The following is a 26,724-nucleotide window of genomic DNA, read 5'->3' as shown; positions in this document are numbered from 1 at the left end:
AGGTAAAGAATGTTGGGCATATCTCAAAGATAGGTCAGGGATACCAGTATGGTGTTAAACTAGTTGCTCTAGGTCGTGGAGGATAGCAAGTCTCTTGTAATAAACTGAAGAAACTGTTTAAAGTTAACATGGGTATCTAAGGCAAGACTTCCTTATGTCTGTCATTATGGCATAGTATCCCACCCACTTCCCCTATATCTCTCTAACTGCCAGGTAAAGGCATTCTATTGCATCTTCCACCTACAAAGTGTTGCTTGAAAAACTTGTGATTCCAAGTGCCTTATTAACTTTTCTTTTATGTACGAGAGACACTGGGCAAGGGAGAGAGAGGGAGAAAAAAAAAAAAAAAAAACCCACTGAGATGCCAGTCCCCAAATAGGGTCTGAAGTGGTAGTAAAAAAATTGAAGGTTAAGTGTCTTGAAACCTCTCTCTTGAAGGAGTTCCAGTCATAGGAAGGTGGAAATACAAAAACAGGCAGGGAGTTCCAGACTCTACCAGAGAAAGAGATGAATGATTGAGAATACTGGTTAACTCTTGCATTAGAGAGGTGGACAGAATAGGGTGAAAGAAAGATGAAAGTCTTGTGCAGCGAGGCTGCAAGAGGAGGAGAGGCATACAGTTAGCAATATTAAAAGAGCAGTTAGTATGGAAATAGCAGTAGAAGATAGCTAGAGATGCAACATTGCTGTGATGAGAAAGAGGATGAAGACAGTAAGTTAGAGGAGATGAGCTGATGAGACGAAAAGCTTTTGATTCCACCCTGTCTAAAAGAGCAGTATGAGTGGAACCACCCCCCCAGACAGGTGAAGCATACTCCATACATGGACAGATAAGGCCCTTGTACAGAGTTAGCAGCCGGGGGGTGAGAAAAACTTGGAGACATCTCAGAATGCCTAACTTAACAGAAGCTGTTTTAGCTAGAGATGAGATGTGAAGTGTCCAGTTTAGATTATAAGGAAAGGACAGACCAAGGATGCTCAGTGTAGAAGAAGGGGACAGTTGAAAGTTATTGAAAAGAGAGGATAGTTGTCTGGAAGGCTGTGTCGAGCTGGTAGATGGAGGAACTGAGTTTTTGAGGCATTGAATAATACCAAGTTTGCTCTGCCCCAATCAGAAATTTTAGAGAGATCAGAAGTCAGGCATTCTGTGGCCTCCCTGCATGAACTGTTTACTTCCTGAAGGGTTGGATATCTGTGAAAAGATGTGGAAAAGTGCAGAGTAGTATCATTAGCTCAGGAGTGGATAGGACAAAAACTTTGGCTTAGAAGATCATTGATGAATAATAAGAAGGGAGTGGGTGACAGGACAGAACCCTGAGGAGCACCACTGTTAATAGATTTAGGAGAAGAACTGTGACCATCTACCACAGCAGCAATAGAATGGTCAGAAAGGAAACTTGAGATGAAGTTACAAAGAGAAGGATAGAAGCCATAGGAGGGTAGTTTGGAAATCAAAACTTTGTGCCAGACTCTATCAAAAGCTTTTGGTATGTCTAAGGCAACAGAAAAAGTTTCACCAAAAACTCTAAAAGAGGATGACCAAAACTCAGTAAAGAAAACCAGATCACCAGTAGAGCTGCCTTGATAGAACCCATACTGGCGATCAGATAGAAGGTTGTGAAGTGATAGATGTTTAAGAAGCTTCCTTTTTAGAATAGGTTCAAAAACTTTAGATAGGCAGGAAGCTAAAGCAATAGGATGGTAGTTTGAGGGATTAGAACGATCACCCTTTTTAGGAACGGGCTGAATGTAAGCAAACTTCCAGCAAGAAGGAAAGGTAGATGTTGACAGACACAGACGAAAGAGTTTGACTAAGCAAGGTGCAAGCATGGAGATGCAGTTTCAGAGAACAACAGGAGGGACCCCATCAGGTCCATATGCCTTCCAAGGGTTTAGGCCAGTGAGGGCATGGAAAACATCATTGTGAAAGATTTTAATAGGTAGCATGAAGTAGTCTGAGGGTAGAGGAGAGGGAGGAACAAGCCCTGAATCATCCAAGGTAGAGTTTTTAGCAAAGGTTTGAGCTTTAGAGATAGACGTGATAGCAGTGGTGCCATGTGGTAGAAACAAAGGAGGGAAAGAAGCAAAATTATTGGAGATGCTTTTGGCTAGATGCCAGAAGTCACAAGAGGAGTTAAATCTTTAAAGATTTTGATACTTTTTATTATTGAAGGAGTTTTTGGCTAGTTGGAGGAGACTTGGTATGGTTCTAGGCAGAAATATAAAGTGAACAAGATTGTGGTGATGGAAAGCTTAAGTACCTTTTGTTATCCACCTCTCTAACATGTATAGTATAAGAACAAGCTGTATTAAACCAAGGTTTGAAAGGTTTAGGTTGAGAAAAAGTGAGGAATGTACACCTCCATGCCAGACACTATCATCTCTGTTATGCACTCGGCACACAAAGATGGGTCTCTGTTACGGAAGCAGTAGTCATTCCAAGGAAAATCAGCAAAATACTTCCTCAGGTCCCCCAAACTAGCAGAAGCAAAATGCCAGAGGCACCTCCACTTAGGGGGATCCTGAGGAGGGATTGGAGAAATAGGACAAGATACAGATATGAGGTTGTAAGTGGAGGAGCCCAACAGAGGAGAGAGGGTAACAGCATAAGCAGAAGGATCAGAGGTTAGGAAAAGGTCAAGAATGTGGGGCGTATCTCCAAGACAGTCAGGAACACGAGTAGGGTGTTGCACCAATGGGGAGTTTTCAGAACTAGTGGTTGTCACCAGGTGGCAGCACAGACACAAACTCTTCTCTCACATACAAGCAATATCAGATATACCTACAGTGTTATTCTATTTACATGAAGATGCAATGGGCTTATATAATATATTTTTCTATGTAATCCCTTCAAAGTAGTAACACAAGTAAAATCAAATTCTTTTCATGAACAAATGTATATAAGTTGATTTTCTAGTGAATTGGCATTTAGATTTATTTGGTCATCTTAAGATTTCCAAATGAATACACTCTTGATTGGAAACGTCTTAATCTAGACGACAGTAAACATAAAGGCAACATGTCTGTGACAGTCAAAAGTCCAAATTACATAGATCTCCTTCTTAGTTTATAGAAACGGCAATTTTAATAAAAAAAATTGGCAACTTGAGTGTCCTGGCGATAGTAATGCTGTATCTCTAACCAAAACAAACACCTGACTCGGGCCGCACTGGTTGAACTTAAGAAACACGATGTTGAACAAGAAGTTGAATGTTGCTGCGGTGCCCATCTCCACTATGCCCTAAGCAATGGATTATGGTAGCTGGACACTACAGCAGCAGCAGGATCGCCTGAGAGATGTTTGTTTTGGTTCTCGATTACTTTGCCTTGTCGCTCACTTCGTGAGAGGGATGCTAAAATCCCCCCCCCCAAAAAAAAGAGCTATATATCACAATGTTAATGAGTAGGTTGTGTCATACTATATAGTACAGTGTGATTTTTTTTTCATTGTTCAAATCAATAGTTTTTATACTTGTAATATGCTTTATTTAAGATAATGCTAGCAGTTTACTCGATAATCACACAAAAAAAAAAAATCAATTTGACCACATTCTCTCAATATTATCCACACCGGATATTGAAAAGTTGATACATCATTTCAATAGTATCATGATGATCAATGCTCTATGCATCTTTATGCACCTGGGATTTACTACAACAATATTTTAGCTCACTTTCGTACAGTTAGATGAGCAGCAACGACATCTAGCAGTTTAGTTCCGAAAACTCCCCATTGCTCTAGGTTATGGAGGATAGCAAAGTTGAAGGCTAGTTCACCAGGATGGTCAGTGAAGGGAGAGGAAAGCTACAGCTGGTGGTGAACATTGAAGTCTCCAAGAATGGAGATCTCTGCAAAAGGGATGAGTCAGAATGTGCTCCACATTGGAAGTTAAGCAAAGAATTTCTTATAGTCAAAGGAGTTAGGTGAGAGGTATACAACACAGATAAATTTAGTTTGAGTGACTCTATAGCTGCAACCAGATGATGGAAAACTCAGAAGATTCAAGAGCATGGGCAAGAGAGCAGGTTAAGTCATTGCACACATAAATGCAACGTCCAGGTTTGAACTGAAAATGAGGATAGAGAAAGCAGGAGGGAACAGAAAATGGGCTACTGTCAGTTGCTTCAGACACCTGTTTCAATAAGGAAAAGAAGATGAGGTTTAGTAGAGGAGAGACGATGTTCTATTGAAAATTAGATCTAAGACTGCGAATGTTGCAGAAGTTAATGAAGAAAAAGTTGAGAGCAGTGTCAAGACACTTAGGGTCAATACCAGAAGAGCAGTCCGACCTGGGGACATTTGTGGTCCCTTCCCCAGATGGGGACTACGAGGCTAGTGTAGGAGTCGCCATAAAAATTTTCAGTTGTGTGTGAAGGGTGTGTGGGTAATTAGATGCTTGTATCAGACACAAAGAGAAATGTTCAGTGAGGTCACAGCTGGGTTTAATGATAAGTTCACAGCATCTCCTGATCCAGTGCTTTAGACCTCACTGGAAATAATTATCATTTTGGCAGGTGCCTACTGCCTCCTCCATTGCCATTTATGTAGTACTGTAGGTCTTTTCCCTTAACTTATTAGATATATCTTAACTGCCTTGTGTCTCCCTCCATCCCTGGCATGACATGTTTGCCTTACTGCCCCAATGTCCCTTGCTTTTTTTTAGTCCCCATGAGACTAAATACTCTACCCTCCCAAGTTTTGTGCTATCTGAGTTTTATGATCCTTGAGTTTTGCAGTTAGTCCTAAATTCTTACCATCCCGAGTTTTGCACATTATCACCTCAAGTTTCAAGTTTTACGCTGCTTTGACAAGTATCAATCACATTTACCTACCATCGGGGTCATGCATGTACATTTAGTAAACCCCACCTACCTCACCTAAGTTGAATCTCTCTCTCTCTCTCTCTCTCTCTCTCTCTCTCTCTCTCTCTCTCTCTCTCTCTCTCTCTCTATGTGAAAATAACAATCCTGAAGATTGCCAAATAGAATGAGAGTGATTGTAAATGAAAATGGAATTATATGGGAGAAAAAGAGTGAGAAGTGATGAAGTGAAAATGACATAGAACGAATGGGAGAGAGAGAGAGAGAGAGAGAGAGAGAGAGAGAGAGAGAGAGAGAGAGAGAGAGAGAGAGAGAGAGAGAGAGAGAGAGAGAGAGAGAGAGAGAGAGAGAGAGAGGTATTAATCCCTTGTCCCTTATCTCTGACAGATAAGGAGGGGAGGTGATAGGGAGGGAGATTTGAGAGAAGACAAAAGAAAGGGAGTGGAAAGGAAAAGGGGAGGAAGGGAAATAACTGGGGAAGGAGAGTACATGGGGTAAGGAAGTGGAGGAAGGGTGAAAGAAGAGGATGGGAGGACAGGGAGAAAGTACAAAGAATAAAAATAAGTAGTAAGAGTGAGGAATGAGTGAATAATTAGAGAAATAAATATTCTCTTTTCCTGTTTTCTACTCCTTTTTCATTTTTCCTCCATCTGTTCCCTTCGCATCTATGCTCCTTCCATCCATTTTCATTTTCATTCAGTCTCACTCTATTTAGCAATCATCAGGATTGTTCTCTCTCTCTCACACACACACACACACACACACACACACACACACACACACAGAGAGAGAGAGAGAGAGAGAGAGAGAGAGAGAGAGAGAGAGAGAGAGAGAGAGAGAGAGAGAGAGAGAGAGAGAGAGAGAGAGAGAGAGAGAGAGAGAGAGAGAGAGAGAGAGAGAGAGAGAGAGAGAGAGAGAGTGGGATAGATGGAAGGAAAGAGGAAATGGGGATGCATGGGGGAGAGGGGTAGGGAAGGGAGAGGGAGGGGAGGGGAGAGGAGGGCAGGGAAGGGGAAGGAAGAGAGGGAGAGGAGGGCAGGAAAGTAAGGGGGGGGGGGGGGAGGAGAGAGAGAGAGAGAGAGAGAGAGAGAGAGAGAGAGAGAGAGAGAGAGAGAGAGAGAGAGAGAGAGAGAGAGAGAGAGAGAGAGAGAGAGAGAGAGAGAGAGAGAGAGAGAGAGAGAGAGAGAGAGAGAGAGAGAGAGAGAGAGAGAGAGTGAGAGAGAGAGAGAGGAGAGAGAGAGAGAGAGAGAGAGAGAAAAAAACACACACACATGGGGAAATGAGTTGCTGAAATTAGTAATGGATAATGTTCTAACACAGTGAGTGAAGGAAAATATCAGATTCAGAACAAATGAAGAACACTCAAGATTGGATTTAGTGTTCAAGAGAGAGAGAGAGAGAGAGAGAGAGAGAGAGAGAGAGAGAGAGAGAGAGAGAGAGAGAGAGAGAGAGAGAGAGAGAGAGAGAGAGAAAAAAAAAAAAAAATATATATATATATATATATATATATATATATATATATATATATATATATATATATATATATATATATATATATATATATATATATATATATATATATATATATATATATATATATATATATATATATATATATATATTTCTTTTTTTTTGTCGAAGGTGATACTTAGTGCAGCGTTTATGATTTTCTTCATGATGTTTTCTTTTTCTCGAAGGAGTGTCTTATTCTCTTTTGTAAGAATATTGATGATTTCCCCGTAGGATATCATCTTCGCCACATCGCGATTTCAGGTCCTTGACCCTTCTTCAGTGGCAGGGGAGGTTGTTGTCTTCTTGGAGGTTGTATAGAGAATGACAGGCCAGTGCAGCAGGCTCCTTTTATACAGGTGCCTCGGTCTGGGCTCGGGCAGATTGGCTTCTGATTGGCTGGGAGTGGCTGGGTTTAGGCTTCACTTCATACTCAGGAGCACTTGTAGGTCTTGGTTCTGTATGTTAAGCTTTGGCTCTAAGTTCTTGATATGTAGGGCTTCTAAGATGGGGAGGCGTCTGTTATCCTTGCATGTGGTGATGATCTCCATTTGTTCTTCAAGATGTTTCTAGTGAGTGTAGTTTTATGCACTTGGGTCACGTGGGTCTTGCGAGCGCCTGATGTTAGGTGGTAGCTGAGTCTTCTACTTAATCGCATTGTCGTCATGCCGATATGGGTTGATTGAAGGACTGCAGAGTTCCCTTGGATGCAAGTGAACTTATACATGACATGAGACTGCTGCATTTTCTCCTTTTGTTGTGGTGGACTGTTTTGGAGTAGGAGGTGGCTGGTTTTCTTGCTTTTGTAGTAGATGGTAAGGGTTAACTTCTTCTCAGGGTCCGTTGGTGTGACATTTTTCTTGATGATTTGCTGTATAATTCTTTCATCTTCCTTATAACTTGCTGAGAAGTGTGCTTTGTAATAAATCTTGATGTTTTCTTTCTCTTCCTTGTTGTCTGCCTTCCCACAAAACCGCATTCACTAGAAAATATCTTGAAGAACAAACGGAGATCATCACCACATGCAAGGATAACAGACGCCTCCCCATCTTAGAAGCCCTACATATCAAGAACTTAGAGCCAAAGCTTAACATACAGAACCAAGACCTACAAGCGCTCCCGAGTATGAAGTGAAGCCTAAACCCAGCCGCTCCCAGCCAATCAGAAGCCAAGCTGCCCGAGCCCAGACCCGAGGCAGCTGTATAAAAGGAGCCCGTGGCACTGGCCTGTCATTCTCTACACAACCTCCAAGAGGACAACAACCTGCTCTACCAGTAAAGAAGGGTCAAGGACCCGAAATCGCGATCTGGCGAAGATGATATCCTATGGGAAAATCATCAATATTCTTACAAAAGAGAATAAGACACTCCTTCAAGAAAAAGAAAACATCATGAAGAAAATCATAAATGCTGAACTAAGTATCACTTTCAAAAAAAAAATAAATAAAAAATAAAAAAATAAAAAAAAATATATATATATATATATATATATATATATATATATATATATATATATATATATATATATATATATATATATATATATATATATATATATATATATATATATATATATTAAGATTAGATTTAGTGTTTGGAAAAAAAAAAAATATATATATATATATATATATATATATATATATATATATATATATATATATATATATATATATATATATATATATATATATATATATATATATATATAAGTCCTTAACTACAGTACCCCAATAGGGAAGAGTGATCACATTTTACTCAAGTTTGGTATAGAAGAGGAAAAGGAAGAAGGAAAAAAAGAGGACTATAGAAAAGACAGGCAGAATTATTGTAAAACAAATCTTACTGAATTGAGAAAATACTTTGAGGAGATTGACTGGAGTAGATTTGATGAAGCAAATGGAAAAAATGGAATAGTTTGCTTGAGATATATAATGAAGAAATGGAGAGGTATGTGCCAAAGACATCTAGAAAAGGATTTACAGTAAATGACTAGTTTAACAGATGTGAAGAGGCAAGAATGGAAAGAAAAAGAGCATGGAATAGATGGAGGAAAAATAAAAGAAGTGGCTAATGGAAGAAATATGTGGAAGAGAAAACAAATTCTGAAAAGAACATCGTAGACAAATGCAAGGATCAAACAAAATTATTTTACCGATATGTAAATGGAAAGTTAAAGAATAAAGTTGGAATAAATAAACTACAGGTTGATGGAGTGGTATATGGAGGCAGTTAAGAAAATAACTGTTTCCAGAAGAAAGAGTAGGAAACTGTAGAGATGATTGATGCAGGGTTTAGTGAAATAAATGTTATGGTGCAGGTGAAGATAATGGAGGACCAAGATATAAGGAAAATAACAGGTCTAGACGGAGTATCAAATTTGATTTTTAAAGGAGTGTAGTCAACAGCTGGCTGAAAAGATCCATAGTCAAAATTCATTCATTAAAAGAGGGAAGGATCCCAACAGACTGGAAAAGATCAGATATAGAGCTGATTTTCAAGAGAGGAAATAAGGATAACCCTTCAAACTACAGACCAGTGTCATTAACAAGTGTGGTGGCTAAGATATGCTAAAGAGTTATAAAAAGACAAATGCATTTGGAAGAATACATGCTGACAAACAGACAATTTGGTTTTCATGGAGAAAGATCACGTACTATTAATCTGTTGAGTTTCTATTCACGAGTTATAGACATTGTGCAGGAGAGAGATGGTTGGGCAGACTGTATTTATTAGGACCTCAAAAAAACACTTGACAAAGTACCACATAGGAGGTTGTTATGGAAGCTTAAGATTTTCAGAGAGTTGCAAGAAGGGCTGCTAAAGTGGATAGAGAACTTCTTGGAAGGTAGAGGGGTGAGAACAGTAATTAAAGATCAATGCTCAGCTTGGAACACTCAGCTTGGAACAAAGTTTTAAGTGGGGTTCTGCAGGGATCTGTGTTGGTACTGGTAATGTTTGCTGTGTACATTAATGATATGCCAGAAGAAATAACCAGCTACATAAGTTTATTTGCAGATGATACAAAGTTACTGAAAAAAAAAACAGAAAAAGATTGCATAGCACTCCAACAGAACCTAAACAAGATCTGGGAGTGAAGTCAAAAGTGTCAGATGGAATTCAATGCAAAGAAATGCAGTGCAATGGAATTTGGCACGAGTGGCAAGAGAAAGATGGGAGATTATTCATTGGGGAAGAAGAGAATCAACATGAGAACAGAAGAAAAGACTTAGTGTAATAATTACTGATAAGCTGCCACCAGAGATACACATAAACAAGATTACTGGTGAAACATAGAGCCTACTTAGAAACATAAGGTCAGCATTTACACATCTGGATAAAGAAATTATAAAAAAAATTAATTGTGACCATGATATGCAGCTGTGGTATGGTCACCTAATGCCAAGGAATCTATAAGAATATTGGAAGGGATACAAGGGGCAGCAACAGTTACCTTCAAGTTTGAAGGATCTACCGTATGAAGCACCATCAAAATTGGGTCTCATAACATTGGAACAGAGAAGAGAGAGAGGTGATTTGATCATACTGTACAGACTGGAATGGAAACGTTGGATAGGAAGGACCTGGTGATGTGGGATACAAGTCTCAAGGGGACATGGGAAAAAACTGAAAAAGGATGCTTGTAGAAGGGATGTTAAGAAAAATAACTTCCCACATACAGTCATGGAGGTCTGGAGTGATTTGGACAGGGAAGTCATTGATGCAAATACAATAAATTAATTTAAGATGAAGTTAGATAAAAACAGACATGGATACAGGACAGCATGAGCATAGCTCTTTTCCTGTATGTCACAACTAAATAAATACAACTAGGTAAATACACACACAGTTTTAGATGAGATGGTGGTGCATGGCCACAGCGCTGCATCACATGAGATGCGAGGACAAAACACACACACAAGTGCTGTATTTTGAGATAGGGGAGTAAAGTGGGGAAAAAAAAAAAGTCAGCTTCTTCATGGGCTGGAATGAATAAATATTTTTTCAGTGTTTTCAATACCTTGAGTTTTGCGATCCTCGTGTTTAGTGCTAAACCTTGGGAAGAAAGCAAGTGTAAAACTCGGGAAAGGACTGTATATGCACACTAAATAGGCAAGTGGTACACCATACTGATGTTTGAAAAATGTTTCTTTGGTGGAGTAAATGTAGGCTGTAATAGTTTAACTGGCCCTCTTCCTATGAGCATTATTTTCCTGTATCTTTATACTCAGCTACCATTTTGCTACATGAATCCATCTTCTGTGAATTTTTGGAATAAAGTCTGCAGACTTATTTGATAGTTTATCACCACAAGGGTAACTGGGTCTGTGCATTAATCTGGGTGGGAGAAGGATGATGTCTGATGATAACAGGGAGGAGGGGGGGCATCACACTTACCTGACTGAATTATGCACCACTAAGATGTTGCTTCTGTTTCTCCTGTCTCTCAACACAGACTTCTTGCCTCTTGAGATGGATCTGCTGCTCCTAGATATAGATCTTCTGTTTCTGGAGATAGGTATTCTTTCCCTTGAAATAGATTGCCTGCCTCTGGAAAAGGATCTACTCCTTGACAAAGACCTCTTATTTTTGGAAATGCATCTCCTGCTCCTTGATATAGATCTTCTGTTTCTAGAAATGTATCTTCTAGAAGTCTTGTCCTTGGAAACAGACCTACTGCTGGAAAGAGATCTCTTGCGCTTTTCAATAAATCTTGAGACAGACTCATTTGAAGATAAGGACCTTCTCCCTCTGGAAGTGGATTTTCTGCTTTTAGAAAAAGACATTTTTCCTCTAGGAATTGATCTTCTTTTCACTGAAAAGGATTTTCTGCTTCTGAGAATTGACATTCTGTCCCCTGAGAGATATGGTCCATCTCTGGAAGTAGACTTTCTACTTCTGGAGCTGGATCTTTTGTCTCTTGAGATAGATGTCCCACTTCTGGAAATAGATCTGCTTCTGGAACTAATTTTTTTGCCTCTTGAAATATATCTACTTCTGGAAATGGATCTTTTACTCTTATGAATTAATCTTCTGGAAATGGATCTCCAATCCTTAGAAACAGATCTTTTACTTTTGGAACTGGATCTTTTCTCCCTTGAGATGGATCTCTCACTTCTGGAAATAGATCTGCTTCTGGAAAAGGATCTTTCGCTCCTCAAGACAGCTAACCTACTTCTGGAAATAGATCTTTTACTCTTAGAGATGAATCTCTTACTTCTGGGTAAGGATCTCCTACCCCTCAAGATAGAGCTTCTCCTTCTGGGAATACAGATTTTGTCCCATGAGATGGATCTTTCCCAAGACATAGATCTGCCTCTGGATACTGATCTGTTTCTGGAAATGGATCTTCTTCCTTTGGAGTTGGACCTCCTGCCTGTGGAAATGGATCTTTTGTTTCTAGAAACAGACCTCCTACTTCTGGATGCAGATCTTATATCTCTTGATGTGAATCTCCTATCTCCAGAAATGTATTTTTTGTCCTCTGAAAATGATTCATATCTGCACCAGAGTGGTGATAAAGACCTGCTGAGGGACTGTCTGTATGTAGGTTTCCTCTTAGGACTGAGACACAGCTTGGCAGAGGAGGCAATTCTAGGATTCCTTCCATATGGTCTCTCCTTTAGACTAAAACTCCTGCCTCTACTCTTGATGTTACTCCCATCACCACTTTTTCTTGTACTTTGGTTTCTAGGCTTAATGTTTTCTTTTATGCTCTTCCTATTTCTTTCCCTGCTTCTGTCTTGGTCACCACATGAATCAGAATTGGAGTGTGTGCAACTGGAGAACTCTATCTCCATGCTCTCAGAGTGTGGGTAGCTTTCCTTCTGGCAAGAGGAAATTGATGGCATAACTTGTTGTGCATGGCAAAGTTCTTGAGGGCTTGATGAATTGTCTTTGATACCCCTAACTGCTGGCCTCTCATGGCTGCTAAGTGAAGTCAGATCTGTAATGAAATGCTTCTGAAGTTCAGAAGAAATCAGGTTCAGGGGTTCAGTGTTCTCCTGAGGTTCAGTAAGTGTCAGGCTCAGAGACCCAATGTTCTGTTCCTCTTTTCTTGTTTGTGAAGGCCCAACATGGGATGAGTACATGAAATTATTGTGGCTGGATAAGTCTGGAGATGATGGTGGACTGCTCTCCATGTACGTGTAGTATTGGTCACTGACACACTTAGAGGAGTGGTTATTAACATCATAGATGATGTGCTCCTCCTGGACTGGAGAAAAGATACAGGAAGTGCTGTTGCTCAAAGCAGAACAGGCTGAAGCACTCTTTTGCTTCCTATCTATGCTGCAGCTTCTCTGAGTCTGTGCCCTGTCTATGCTGCTGCCATTATGAATATGCTCCTTGTTTCTACTACTGCTGTTGTGAGTCTGTTTCCTCTCTCTGGAGCTTCTGTTGTGAGTCTGCTCATTTCTGCTGTGATTACTTTGGGTCTGTGTCCTGTGTCTGCTGTGACTACTCTGGGTTTCCTTTTTATTACAGTGGGTCCTAGAGATCTCTCTGGCATTAGGTAGCAGGGATGATAGCAATTTGTGGTCCTGGAGGACAGAGGTAATGGTGACCTTTGGCATTACTCTAATACATGCCTGAGAGCAGTTGAGGAAGCACTCCCAAGTGCTTGCTGCCTTCTGTACCACCTTGGAATTGAGGCTGGAGCTCTGGTGAGAGCTGCTGTGGACATCTTTGTTCTTCTGTAGTGCATAGTTAAGGTTCCACACCGGCAGACCATTCTTTTGGTTCAACATCTTACTGACCTGTTCAATTGCAACAGTCACTAATTTTGCTGTCTTAGTACACTTGTCACAGAATGTCTTCCTTGCCATGTCCTTCATGAGGATCTGGTGAATCAATGGTATCACAGGGGTGGTGATGATAGTACAGTGGTGTGTTAGTGAGCACAGCATCTGGTCCACCCTCAGTGCCTCCTGCAAGAAGTTGTCAAATGCCTTAGAAGGATCATGAGGGAGGAAGCAGTGTGTCTTCTCTCTATCAGATTCTCCTTTAAGGGTGACAAGGTCCTTGAGGGTGACAGAGAGGAAGATCAAAGCATTGCACATCCCTGAGAGCCACTTTACTGCAGGGCTGTCAGGGGTGAGGCTTCTAAGCCCTGGCTCCTCCTGAAGGATGAAAGAGCATGGCTCCACACCCTTCTGCTGTTGCATCTTGACCACCTGAGCCAGACATGCATTTCCCACCAATGCCACCTGCTGGAACCTGAGGGAGTTGGACATGTTGATGACATGCTGCAGCTGTGGAACAATGTACCTTTCCACCAGGTCTAGTGTGGGGCTGAATCCATCCTGAAGAAGCTCATCAGTAAACTTCCTACAAAATCCTCTGGAACCAAACTCAAAACGCACAAGTCTGTATGTGACAGATGAACCGTTGACCTCTTCGACAGCTTTCTTATACTGTTGTAGCAGCTGATAGTGGAGGCTGCCAGATTGAGAGAGGTGCTCAAGTTTATGTCCAGTGGCATCAAAGTGATGCTTTGCTGCTATTTCATTAAAGTTGGTCATGTCAACTGGCAGGACAGGAAAGAACAGCACACTAGAGCCCCTTCCCAGTGTGTCTTGAAGCTTTCTCTTCAGGCTGGCCAGTTGCTTAGGGAACTCAGGGTCCAGGAAGTTGCCCTTTGTGGCAGGAACCATCTCATGCATGTCTGAGTGTCCTGCAGTCCTGCACTCCTTTGGCACCTGGCACTCTACCAGAGTGCCAAGCACCCCTGCTAGGCACAACAGAAGGATGCCTCGAGGACACACTTCCTTCACCACCTCTCTCTGCACCACCTCCAAGATGCCACTCAAGGTGAGGTTTGGGACCACAATGACCTGTGTGACCTCATGCAGCTGCTCCTTGATGTCACTAGTGGCAAGGAGGGTCATGCGAGCATCCCCCACCACCACCACCTTGCTGTATCTCTTCACCTATAGCAGAGATAAAAGTAAACTTATCAACAAATTTTTTTTTTTTTTTTACCTTGTCTTACCATTACTTTTTGTGACTTAACATACACCATTTCTAGTCTCCCTCTAGGTTTCTGAGCTTATGAGTAACGCATGCATGTGTCCACAAATGTACACACACACACACACACACACCTCACAAGCTCAGAGGTCTATGAACTGTTAAGCTGAGGTTTGCTTCCCACTTGCAAGCTGAACAGAGTTACTGTCCTCCTTAAAAAAAGAGGATGATGGTCTGTAAAACATCTTAACCTTACAGATAAACTGGACTATACAAGTACATATTAAGCTTTCTCTTAGAGATTATTGCTGGCAATTATGTATTTGACTTTTTATCAAATTAATCCCCCTCAACCCACACACACATACACACAATGTAGTGTAGTGGTTAGCATGCTCAGTTCACAACCAAGAAGGCCTAGGTTCGAATCCTAGGCGCAGCAAGGCAAATGGGTGAGCCTCTTAATGTGTAGCCCCATTCACCTAGCAGCAAGTAGGTAGGGGATGTAACCCGAAGGGTTGTGAGCTAACTGTCCCGGTGTGTGGTATGTCAGTGGTCTCAGTCCTACCCAAAGATCAGTCACTATGAGCTACGAGCTCTATCTCTAGGGTAACAGCTGACTGGGTGACCAGCAGACAACCGTAGGTGAATCACACACACACACAGACACACACACACAGTAAGGAAGAACACCACCATGGAGCTCTTCAATTTACTGTATTTTGTTATAGGTAACAATGGTACTGTGTAAATGTGAAATCACCACACACCAACTTTGAATGGTTGAGCCTTTGCTGACACACCTTTCTTGTGTAATTACAGGTATTTCATGTTGAGATGGTTTCAAGTCACAATGCCTTTAAAAAAGTCAATCAAATCTGCATTTTACATGAAAATACTATACCTAAATGAATAAATATATTCTACCTTTAAGGACAATATATCCTTACATGTTTTTTTTATGCACTTGTACCATGAAAAGTGCATAGCACCAAAAGACAGAAGTGAAGGTAACTAGTTTTTAGACTGGATTACTTTAAGCTCACTAATAAATTGCAGGTAAGTTGTGAATCTGATTTTAGTCACATGAGTTAACTCTTGCAGTATAGTTCTTTTATCTTGGCTACTGTACCAATGAAAGATATCGAAATGGATTTGGCTACTTCTATAGGTGGGCATTATTGCGATAAGTTATTGCAATAATGATATCGGATTATCAGTTATCCAATAATTATTTTTCCCACATTATCATTTCATCAGTATCGCTGATATTTTTTATTCCAAACTAGCAGTAATCAATAATTCTAGTTTTTGGAACATGAGCATGTTGAAGTTTTAAACTTTCAAAATCAAATGTAGTTATTTTACTTAAGACAATGCTTTTAATTTGTAAAGAGGCAGGATAAACATTGAATTTTATTTTTTTCTAAGATTTTTCTAAGTTTTCTATGATAGATAAAAATAAAGATTTGGATTTATCAATTCTTTAACTTAAAATATCAATATTGTTATCACTAGTATTGGAATTTTTTATTTAAGGATTTATCAGTTATCACCTATCTGGTGATAAATTTATTGCAAATTATTATCAGTTATCAACAATAAGGTTATCATTATTGATTTATCGGTTATTGTGATAATTTTTTTCATTACTGCACCCAGTCATGGCTACTTCTAGCCTGCAACTATATATATAACAGCAAAACAGTGCCAATATAGCATTAGTATTTATTATGAGGCAACTTTGATATATTTAATTTCAAATGTATGCATAGTATTAAATCATATGGTGATCATCATCTGCATCACCTCACTATTGTTCCATACCCACATTAATCTGATAAAGCTTGAAGAGAAAAATTTTGTATCTAGATCACTAACACTTTGCAAGTTTTTCTACATATATGTATACAGGGTGTTATGGGAAGAAAGTCACATATTCTCAGAAATGAAAGAGCAAGTCATTCTAGGCCAGAAATATTCAATGGTCAAATGCTTTTAACACCATGGTTTAGAAGTTGCAGTAAATTTAAATATGAATGTGAATCAATGATAAGTGGCTGCACACAGATCATCCTGATATGTCCAGCTGATTGCTGTTGCCATATGGCATTTATTATGTTTTAGCTATCATTTGCTACAACGATACACTTCATTCTTGAGTTCAATTATACACTTATCTAATGAAAACCTTGATGTGTAATCAAGTAACATCCTCATGATGCCATCACCCACCACTGTTGCCCTCTCCTTCATCCCTCCCTCTTGCTAATTCTTAGTGCATTCATATCAAAATGTCTTGTAACTTCTAAAAAATGGCAATAAAAGCTTTTGACCATAGAATATTTGCAATTCAGAATGACTTGATCTTTCATACCTGAGAATATGTGACTTTCCTCTTGGGACACTTTGTAAATGTTTGCATCATTCAATATCTGTTTGCATACGAGTACATTTACTAAGGCAAATAAAACAAAGAAAATTCATACACAAAAGCAAGTAAAATTAATTGATAGAGTGAGATACAGTGGAACCTCAGTTATCGAACAGCTCCCATTTCGATCAAATTGGTTTATGAACAAAATTTTGAACTCATATTGCTTCGATTGCCATACCATAACTTGGTTCTTGAACAAGCTACACAACAGCCGACACACATGATTACAGTGTGTGTTATACACCTGAACCTAAAAAACAGCCTGGGCATGCCTGGAGGGCTGCTACTGTCTTAAAGTGTGCAGTGGAATCTGATGTCAAGACCAACGGATGCTTTAAGACAGTAACAACCCTCTGTGGTGCCCAGACCATTTTTTAGATCCAGGCATATCATGATTCCCTTCCTTCCTGAACCACCATAGTTAACAATTGATTTGTTCTGGATACTGCCAACTGTTCAGCTTTTTCTCTGACTGAATGACCTGCTTCCTTGAGGCTCATGATCTGCACAATAGTCTCAGATGAATATTTTTTCATTTGAGCCATATTAGCAAACAGAATGAATTATCACAAGGTGTTAATGCACAATAATATGCCAGGATGCAGAAAAAATTGCTGCAGGTTACTGCTCTACAATGCACATCAAGGCACACTGAAAGGAGGCAATGAATTAGCAGCACGAAGCTGAGGGATGCAGTGATGTCATGACAGGGGTTGATACTTTTAGCTAAAAAGGTTCACTCTCAAGAGGACCAAGCTTTCTTCACTATAAGTATTGGAGCCCCCAACCAGGGGGTCTAACAATACTTATAACTAGTACTGTAGTTTCTTGAATATGTTATGTAGACCTATTATTATCAATGGCACTTATGCCAAATAATCACAATATCCAAAGACTTACAGCAGATTTTTTGAGAAATGATAGTAAAAGATTGTTTTTGCTGTTAATTGTATGCCAAGGTACAGTAAAACAAAAATTCAACAATTAGATGCCTTTTAAGTGTACTCGTATAGTGACATGATATCAAACATAATTCTTAATACGTGCTCTTCAACCTTTAGAGAGAGAGAGAGAGAGAGAGAGAGAGAGAGAGAGAGAGAGAGAGAGAGAGAGAGAGAGAGAGAGAGAGAGAGAGAGAGAGAGAGAGAGAGAGAGAGAGAGAGAGAGAGAGAATGAAATTTCATATTCAATAAGCAATATGCAAATGTATATATATAATTATTCTATTTGAGATCAATCTGAGTTAGTGATGATATAAAAATCAACTTTCAGTCTTCCACAAAACATCCTTGTAAAATAGGGGTGCATCATATGCAGAGGTGCATTTAATATGCTGGCAAATACAGTATATATATATATATATATATATATATATATATATATATATATATATATATATATATATATATATATATATATATATATATATATATATATATATATATATATATATATATATATATACCAGGAAGAGGCAGCAGACACCTGCTGAAACGATAATTACTCCCAGTGAGGTCTAAAGCACTGTTCAGGGGGTGCTGTGAACTTATCATGAAACCCAGCTGTGACCTCAATGAACGTTTCCCTTTGTGTTTCACAACACAAGGGGGCAGTCACAGCCTGCCCTCTAAAGACAGCTCTCTTCCTCCACACAAAACTACAAGCACCTAATAACACACACACCCTTCACTCAAAAATTTTAAAATCATCATGGCGACTCCTACACCAACCTCAGAGTCCCCACGTGGGGAGGGGACCATAAATGTCCCCAGGTCGGACTGACTTTCTGTCGACGACCCTAAGTGTCTTGACACACCCCTCAACTTTTTCTTCATTAACTTCTGCAACATTCGCGGTCTAAGATTTAATTTTCAATCTGTAGAACACCACCTCTCCTCTTCTAAACCTCATCTTCTTTTCCTCACTGAAACTCAGGTGTCTGAGGCAACTGACAATAACCCCTTTTCTGTTCCCTCCTACTTTCTCTATCCTCATTTTTTATCCATAGCTGGATGCTGCGTCTATGTGCGCAATGACTTAACCTGCTCTCGTGCCCACGCTCTTGAATCTTCCGAGTTTTCCACCATCTGGCTACGACTACAGAGTCACTCTCATACTAAATTTATCTATGCTGTATACCTCTCACCTAACTCCTCTGATTATAAGAAATTCTTTGACTACTTAACTTCCAAAGTGGAGCACATTCTGACCCTCTTCCCTTTTGCAGAGATCTCCATTCTTGGAGACTTCAATGTTCACCACCAGCTTTGGCTTTCCTCTCCCTTCACTGACCATCCTGGTGAACTAGCCTACAACTTTGCTATCGTCCATGACCTAGAGCAATTGGTGCAACACCCTACTCGTATTCCTGACCATCTTGGAGATACGCCCAACATTCTTGACCTTTTCCTGACCTCTAATCCTTCTGCTTATGCTGTCACCCTTTCTTCTCCGTTAGGCTCCTCCGATCACGATCTCATATCTTTATCTTGTCCTATCGCTCCAATCCCTCCTCAGGATCCCCCTAAGCGAATGTGCCTCTGGCGTTTTGCCTCTGCTAGTTGGGGGGACCTGAGGAGGTATTTTGCTGATTTTCCTTGGAATGACTACTGCTTCCGTGTCAGAGACCCGTCTTTGTGTGCTGAGTGCATAACAGAGGTGATAGTGTCTGGCATGGAGGCATACATTCCTCACTCTTTTTCTCGTCCTAAACCTTCTAAACCTTGGTTTAACACAGCTTGTTCTCGTGCTATACATGATAGAGAGGTGGCCCACAAAAGGTACTTAAGCCTTCCATCACCAGAATCTCATGCACTTTATATTTCTGCCTGGAACCATGCCAAGTCTGTTCTCCAACTAGCCAAAAACTCCTTCATTAACAGAAAATGTCAAAACCTTTCAAGATCTAACTCCCCTTGTGATTTCTGGCATCTAGCCAAAAATATCTCCAATAACTTTGCTTCTTCTTCTTTCCCTCCTCTATTTCAACCAGATGGCACCACTGCTATCACATCTATTTCTAAAGCTGAACTCTTCGCTCAAACCTTTGCTAAAAATTCTACCTTGGACGATTCTGGGCTTGTTCCTCCCTCTCCTCCACCCTCTGACTACTTCATGCCACGTATTAAAATTCTTCGCAATGATGTTTTCCATGCCCTCGCTGGCCTAAACCCTTGGAAGGCTTATGGACCTGATGGGGTCCCTCCTATTGTTCTCCAAAACTGTGCCTCCGTGCTTGCATCTTGCCTAGTCAAACTCTTTCAGCTCTGTCTGTCAACATCTACCTATACTTCTTGCTGGAAGTTTGCCTACATTCAACCTGTTCCTAAAAAGGGTGACCGTTCTAATCCCTCAAACTACTGTCCTATTGGTTTAATTTCCTGCCTATCTAAAGTTTTTGAATCTATCCTCAACAGGAAGATTCTTAAACATCTATCACTTCACAACCTTCTATCTGATCGCCAGTATGGGTTCCGTCAAGGCCGCTCTACTAGTGATCTTCTGGCTTTCCTTACTGAGTCTTGGTCATCCTCTTTTAGAGATTTTGGTGAAACTTTTGCTGTTGCCTTGGACATATCAAAAGTTTTTGATAGAGTCTGGCACAAAGCTTTGATTTCCAAACTACCCTCCTACAGCTCCTACGGCTCGTTCACCACTGTCCAGCTGGGCCACTGTCATCTCGGCCGCAGAGGCACTAGTTCATAAACTCTATGGGGCCCCTCTGCCATGTTACGTGGGCATGGAGCCTGCTCTGGGATTAAGATGATTGTGTAGCATTCATTACGTTCTACAAGGACCTTCCACTGTTCCTGCAATTGCCTATGTATTATTTACTTGTGTATTAATCATATCTATCTGTGTCGTTAATATACTTAGATGTTTCGGTGTTTGTTTCAGGACAATGATGTTGTATAATGTAGTGTTCGGTGTTTGTTTCGGGACGATGATGTTGTATAATGTAGTGTTTACAAATATCCCTGTGAAGTGCACAGCTACATTGCATTACTGTAAGATTCCCAATTATTTCCTAACAAGTGATTTACTTATGATAGCTTACAGGTTCAACCGCATCCCAATAAATTGAGAAGTGAGTACAACGCAAGTGGTTTACAGTCATTCCTTTGCCACACGCAACACATCAATGCGTTTATGGATGGGTAGATGCATTGGTGTGTGGAGAAATGAATGGGTGGATGGACTGATATGTGAATAGAAGGGTGAGTGAGTGGATGAATGGATAGATGGATGGATGAATGGGTTGTTGGTAGGTGTGTGGATAGATGAGTGGAGGGTGAGTCAGTGGGTGAGTAGATGGATGAGTGTGTGAAAGGTTGTATGGATACATGGGTGGGTGGATAGATGGTAAGCAGATGGGTGTATGGGTGGGTGAGTGGATAGACTGGTACTTAAATGGGTGGATGAATGGATGAATCAGTTGCACACACCACGCTCTAGTGCAAATCAGCCATCTTACCTCACCAACCAGTCACACCACCATTGCTACTTGCATAATAAGGAATTTTCTTGCATATTGAAAATACTTGGCACATTTAGGTTAGTCACATATGATTATAATTTGCATATTTCAAATTCGTATATGTTGAATACCCGGTGTAATCATAAAGGGCTGATTCTTTGCTTTTTGTGATCAAGGCAGAGACAAGCAGACACATTGGCTATTCTTGTTTATTGTTTGTTATATCTAAAGAAGAGGCATATAGCAATATGCCATAGTCTGGTTAAGACATTCTAGATCAAAATGATGCCTGATATTGGCCAAATATAACTTGTAAAACTTGCAAGATGATACAGCAGTTATGCAATATCAAAACATCTCTTTGCTGATATTTTCATACAATTTGCTCATTTTGGGTGTGTTCTATCACTTAGTTATCCCTAATTATTTTCCTAGTCTAACTAGACAGACTGCAAATGTATCACTGTTCTTTTTTTTGGTACTTGAGAGGGTAGAGCAGTGGTTCTTAACCTTTTTGGTTGTGACTCAAAATGCTGTCCAGATTAGCCATGGCAACCTATTTACCTTCATAAGCAGCAGCAGCAGCAGCAGCAGCAGTAGTAGTAGTAGTAGTAGTAGAAGCCATAGGCTCAGAGTACTAGTAGTAATAAAAATGTAAACATACTTCAAACACATGATGTGCACCAATATAATATTTAAAAAAAAAAGTAATATACAACAATTACAGAAAATAATAAATGAAGACTGTCACGTCATGCACTTCACCTTCCAAGTTGAGCAGTTGAAACAGATCTGACATGGCATTGGCATGACACTGACACATCAACTCCAAACTTCCTCCTCACCCCTCCCCCTCCTCCATCCCCAGACCTCTGCCTTCCTTCCTCCACTTTTCAAATTTCAACTAATGGTTAGATTTAAAATGTAAGAACAGATTTAAGCTGTTCTTTCACCTCAATTAAATTGTCTATGTCTCTCTGATTTGCTTAGCCTTAGATGTTAATGACTTGGGTATTCTATACAAAGGATTAATACTTTGATATTTTGAAGAGATATACTGGGGAAAATATTGTGCACATATCCTTCGTGACCCAATTTTGGGTCACAATCCAAGGGTTAAGAGCCACTGGGATAGAGACTACCATAGTCTTTGCTGAAAATCTCTCACTCACTCCCCACTCATAACTTGAAAGTCTGAAGCATGTGCACTGGATGAGACGTGTTTTGAGGGACAGTGTAACTTGCTAAAGCAAGAGTACTTTGAGATAATCATGCCAAAACCAGGCAAAGGAAGATATCAGATAGGTATAGGAGGCAGGAAACAACAGCTTGGATCCCATGTTATTAAGTAGTGCCAATAAGAAACCCAAACAATCACCACCTGCCAGGCTTGTGCAGAACAACGTTGACTTAAATCTTAGGACCCACAGAGTCTCCCTCCCTCGACCTTCCCTGGCCATGACATTCAAGCAAACAGACATCCAATCCAGGTCATCTGCTAGCACAATTCCCCCCAGGCAGACACACTGAGTAGGAAACATCCAACCATGTGCTGATAACATCAAGCTGACAACCAGGAGGGAAGTAACCCTTCAATCCAGCTACAGATGTTGTCAGGGGACACCAAGGCACCCCCCATGGGACACCAAGGAATCCCCTCCAGGGACACCAAGGAACTCTCCTGGGACATGCAAGGGACACCAGATCCCAGAAGAGACTCATGGTACCAGTTACCCCTTCACCCTCACCACCACCAGAGAGACCAGGTGGCCATGTATTAACCACCCATCCTAGATCCCAGACCTCCCAGAGAGGAACGCTGTTGGTGGCATCTACGCAAATGGCTTACTCATCCAACCCCACTGCTAACAATCAGATAAGCACAAACAGGATCTCCGAGTTCCTTAAGCTAGTTAGACACGTAATCTCACATCCTGGCAGTTAACCGGAGAAGCAAGTGATAGGAAGGGATCCTCCTCAGCTAGGCCAACATTAAGATTTCCACTTTGTGAATGCAGTACAAAGTAATTCTGTTTTTGGCCTTATTCCCAGTGAATATTAATCAGTGCTGATCTGTGGTTATTTATCCATCATACTAACCCTATTGCCTCACAGAATAAAAAAAAACAGTTAAAAGTAAAAGTATTTACTTATTTTCTTTAATCAATAACTAGTAATTCATCATTATTTTTTTGTCTATTCCCTTTTTATTTTTCTTAAATATGTGACTGGAAATCAGCATAGAAATATTAAATATGACAAAATGTTTTATATTACTAGTGATTACAGCGCAAGGAGACACTAATTGTATGGAATGCATCCAGCAACTGCCCAGGTCACAGATCACTCACAGAGGTGAGTGTGAGGTCCCTTGTCCCACTTCTCAGTCTGCTATGTTAAGTGGTGGAGCAAAAGACACAGCCACTCTCAGGCAGTGATGCAAACATGGTAGATGAAAATAAGCCTATGTGCAGGGATTGTTTTCAATAAAATTTCAAGCATACAGAACTACGAGTATTTGCATACAAGTCACTCATGGGAGAAAATTATTATTAAAACCATGTAGCATAAACTGTTTCCAATTAAATGAGAAGTAGCATTTACAAACAATGAGTGTAGAACAGTCAAACCTTCCAGTAACATACATCATTCTGGTAGGGCAGTTAAAGATGTCTGAATGGCCTTCTTGTCTTGGACCATGACTTTCAGCACATCATTGTCTTCTGGTACAATGCCATGATGCAGATTTTGGTGAAACTTTTGTTGTTACCTTAGACACATCAAAAGCTTTTAATAGTCTGGCACAAAGCTTTGATTTTCAAACTACCCTTCCATGCCTTCTATCCTTCTCTCTGTAACTTCATCTCAAGTTTCCTTTCTGACCATTTTAATGCTGCTGTGGTTGATGGTCACTGTTCTTTTAAATCTATTGACAGTGGTGTTATTCAGGGTTCTGTCCTGTCACTCACTCTCTTCCAGTTATTCATCAATGATCTTCTAAATCAAACTTCTTGTCCTATCCACTCCTAAGCTGATAATATCACTCTGCACTTTTCCTTGACATCCATCCCTTCAGGAAGTAAACAATTCATGCAGGGAAGCCACAAAATGCTTGACTTCTGATCTCTCCACGATTTCTGATTGGGGCTGAGCAAACTCAATATTGTTCAGTGCCTCAAAGCTCAATTCCTCCATCTATCAACTCGAAACAACCTTCCAGACAACTATCCCCTCTTCTTCAATGACACTCAACTGTCTCCCTCTTTTACACTGAACATCCTCAGTCTGTCCTTTACTTATAATCTAAACTGGAAACTTCACATCTCATCCCTGGCTAAAACAGCTTCTATGAAGTTAGGCATTCTGAGTCATCTTTGCCAGTTTTTCTCACCCCACCAGCTGCTAAATCTGTACAGGGGCCTTATCTGTCCATGTATGGAGTATGCTTCACATGTATGGGGGATTCCACTCATACCACTATTTTAGGCAGGATGAAATCAAAAGCTTTTTGTCTTATCAGCTCCTCTCCTCTAACTGACTGTCTTCAGCCTCTTTCTCATCACCACAATGTTGCACCTCTTGCTATCTTCTGTTGTTATTTTCATGCTAACTGCTCTTCTGATCTTACTAACTGCATGCTTCCCCTCCTCCCATGACCTCACTGCACAAGACTTTCTTTTTTCTCTCATCCCTATTGTGTCCACCTCTCTAATGCAAGAGTTAACTTGTAAAGTGTTTCATTATTTTACATAATATGTACCCCCACAATTTACAAAAATGCAATTCTTTTCTACACCAAACAATCCAACACTATCTCTGTAAAACAATTAAAACATTTGAATGGTGCAATTCACCATTTTTAAATCCCTGCATCATTGAGTCATGGGAATTCCCCCACTGTTGCCAGATATACTCCCCGTGCTGCTGATGCACTTTCTACCCTTATTCTTCCAACAACATTTTTAGCACATAATGATTATTTCTTTATGTGCTCCTGTTGGGTACACCAACAGGTTTCTCATGTCACATGACGTTTTCCAAATATCTTGTTTTTGCTCCACATGCTTGCTTTGTATGGGCAATAACTATTCCTCTGAGAGTGTTTGGCATATCACTCTTGAAGATATGGATCCAGGTTACACTCTCAGAGTCAGTACATAATGAGTAATCACGGCGAGTAAACATCACGCCTCCCTGAATGTAGAGGAGAAGCGAGCTTTACTTTTCAGTGAGGATGATGGAACATTTGTTGATTATTCTTGTAGCTCTGATAGTGATGACCTTCTAGATGATAGTAATAAAAATAAAGATTATGTGTATAGTGGAGAGGGTGATGCTGAAAGTGAGGAAGGTGATGAAGAGTTTGCTGGGACTAGGTGGCACCGTGGGTGTCACATGGCGGTACAGGAGAGGAAGGCTGGTCTGGGTCATCTACATCACTCTCTGAGCTTGAATTTTGCCTTCCTTGTGGTGTATCTGTCCTTCTCTTCTTTGAATTAATCTTGGCAGCATGTAACCAGGCAACGGGTGATGGAACAAATGAGGCAGCACTAGCTGAGGTGCAAGGTATTGGCGGCAGGCTAGTCCCAGCAAACACTAACCCTTCATCACTTATTTCCTCAGTTTCACCATCACCCTCTTCACTATACACATAATCTTTATCTTTATTACTATCATTACTATCAACAGGAGCATGTCATTTGACATGAATAACACCTTTACGGGTTAACCAGTATTTTCAATCATTCATCCTTTTCTCTGGTAAACTCTGGAACTCCCTGCCTGCTTCTGTATTTTTTCCTTCCTATGACTTGAACTCTTTCAAGAGGGAGGTTTCAAGACGCTTATCCTTCAATTTTCGATGATTCTCTTGACGTCTCTCAAAGGACTGGTACCTAAGTGGGATTTTTTTCTGGTTTTGTTTCTCTTGGTCAGTGATCCTCTTATGTATAAAAATCAAACTAAATCACACTAAAATACTATGTAGAGTGGCTAGTATTTGCACAGGTGATGAAGTAGGAGAGGTCTGATAAAGCAAGACAAGGGATAGAATGTGGCCTCAACATGGCAGATAATGAGCAGCGGGCAAATGACCTCACTCTCACCTCTGTGAATAACCTGTGACCTGGGCAGGTGCTACACATGTTCCCTACAGCTATAATAATTTATCCTTGCTCCATAATTGCTAATAATAGAAAATATTTCATTATATTATAATATTTGCAGTTTGGATAGACTAAGATAATAAATAGGGATACCTAAATGATGGAACGTGCCCAAATGCAAATAGTGTGAAAACAGCAGAGAGATGCTTCGATATTTCATTTCATAACAGCAGTACCATCCAGCAAGGTTTTATGAGCCATATGTGGCCAACATCTGGCATCATTTTGACCTGGCATGTCTTGACCAAGCTACAGAATATTACTGTATGCCTTTTCTTTAGATATAACAACTATTAAACAAGTATAATCTATGTGTCTACTTGTCTCTCTGCCTCAGTCACAAAAAGC

The 26,724-nt window shown here is 40.2% G+C and overlaps 1 protein-coding gene across 4 annotated transcripts in view; it reads right to left on the bottom strand.

Annotated features, from left to right (window-relative positions):
• The window catches only part of LOC135092143 (uncharacterized), a 63,569-nt gene that overhangs the window by 17,521 nt on the left and 19,324 nt on the right, over positions 1 to 26,724 (bottom strand). For all 4 annotated transcript variants that reach the window (XM_063990399.1, XM_063990398.1, XM_063990401.1 and 1 more), the window contains one exon: positions 10,725 to 14,257. In XM_063990399.1, the coding sequence (XP_063846469.1) occupies positions 10,725 to 14,257 (3,533 nt within the window). The remainder of the gene's footprint in view (positions 1 to 10,724; positions 14,258 to 26,724) is intronic.

Source organism: Scylla paramamosain, chromosome 39 (assembly GCF_035594125.1).
Source record: "Scylla paramamosain isolate STU-SP2022 chromosome 39, ASM3559412v1, whole genome shotgun sequence".
Taxonomy (NCBI): domain Eukaryota; kingdom Metazoa; phylum Arthropoda; class Malacostraca; order Decapoda; family Portunidae; genus Scylla; species Scylla paramamosain.
Note: the sequence above shows the minus strand (reverse complement) of the source record. Positions and strands in the feature narration are given on the sequence as shown.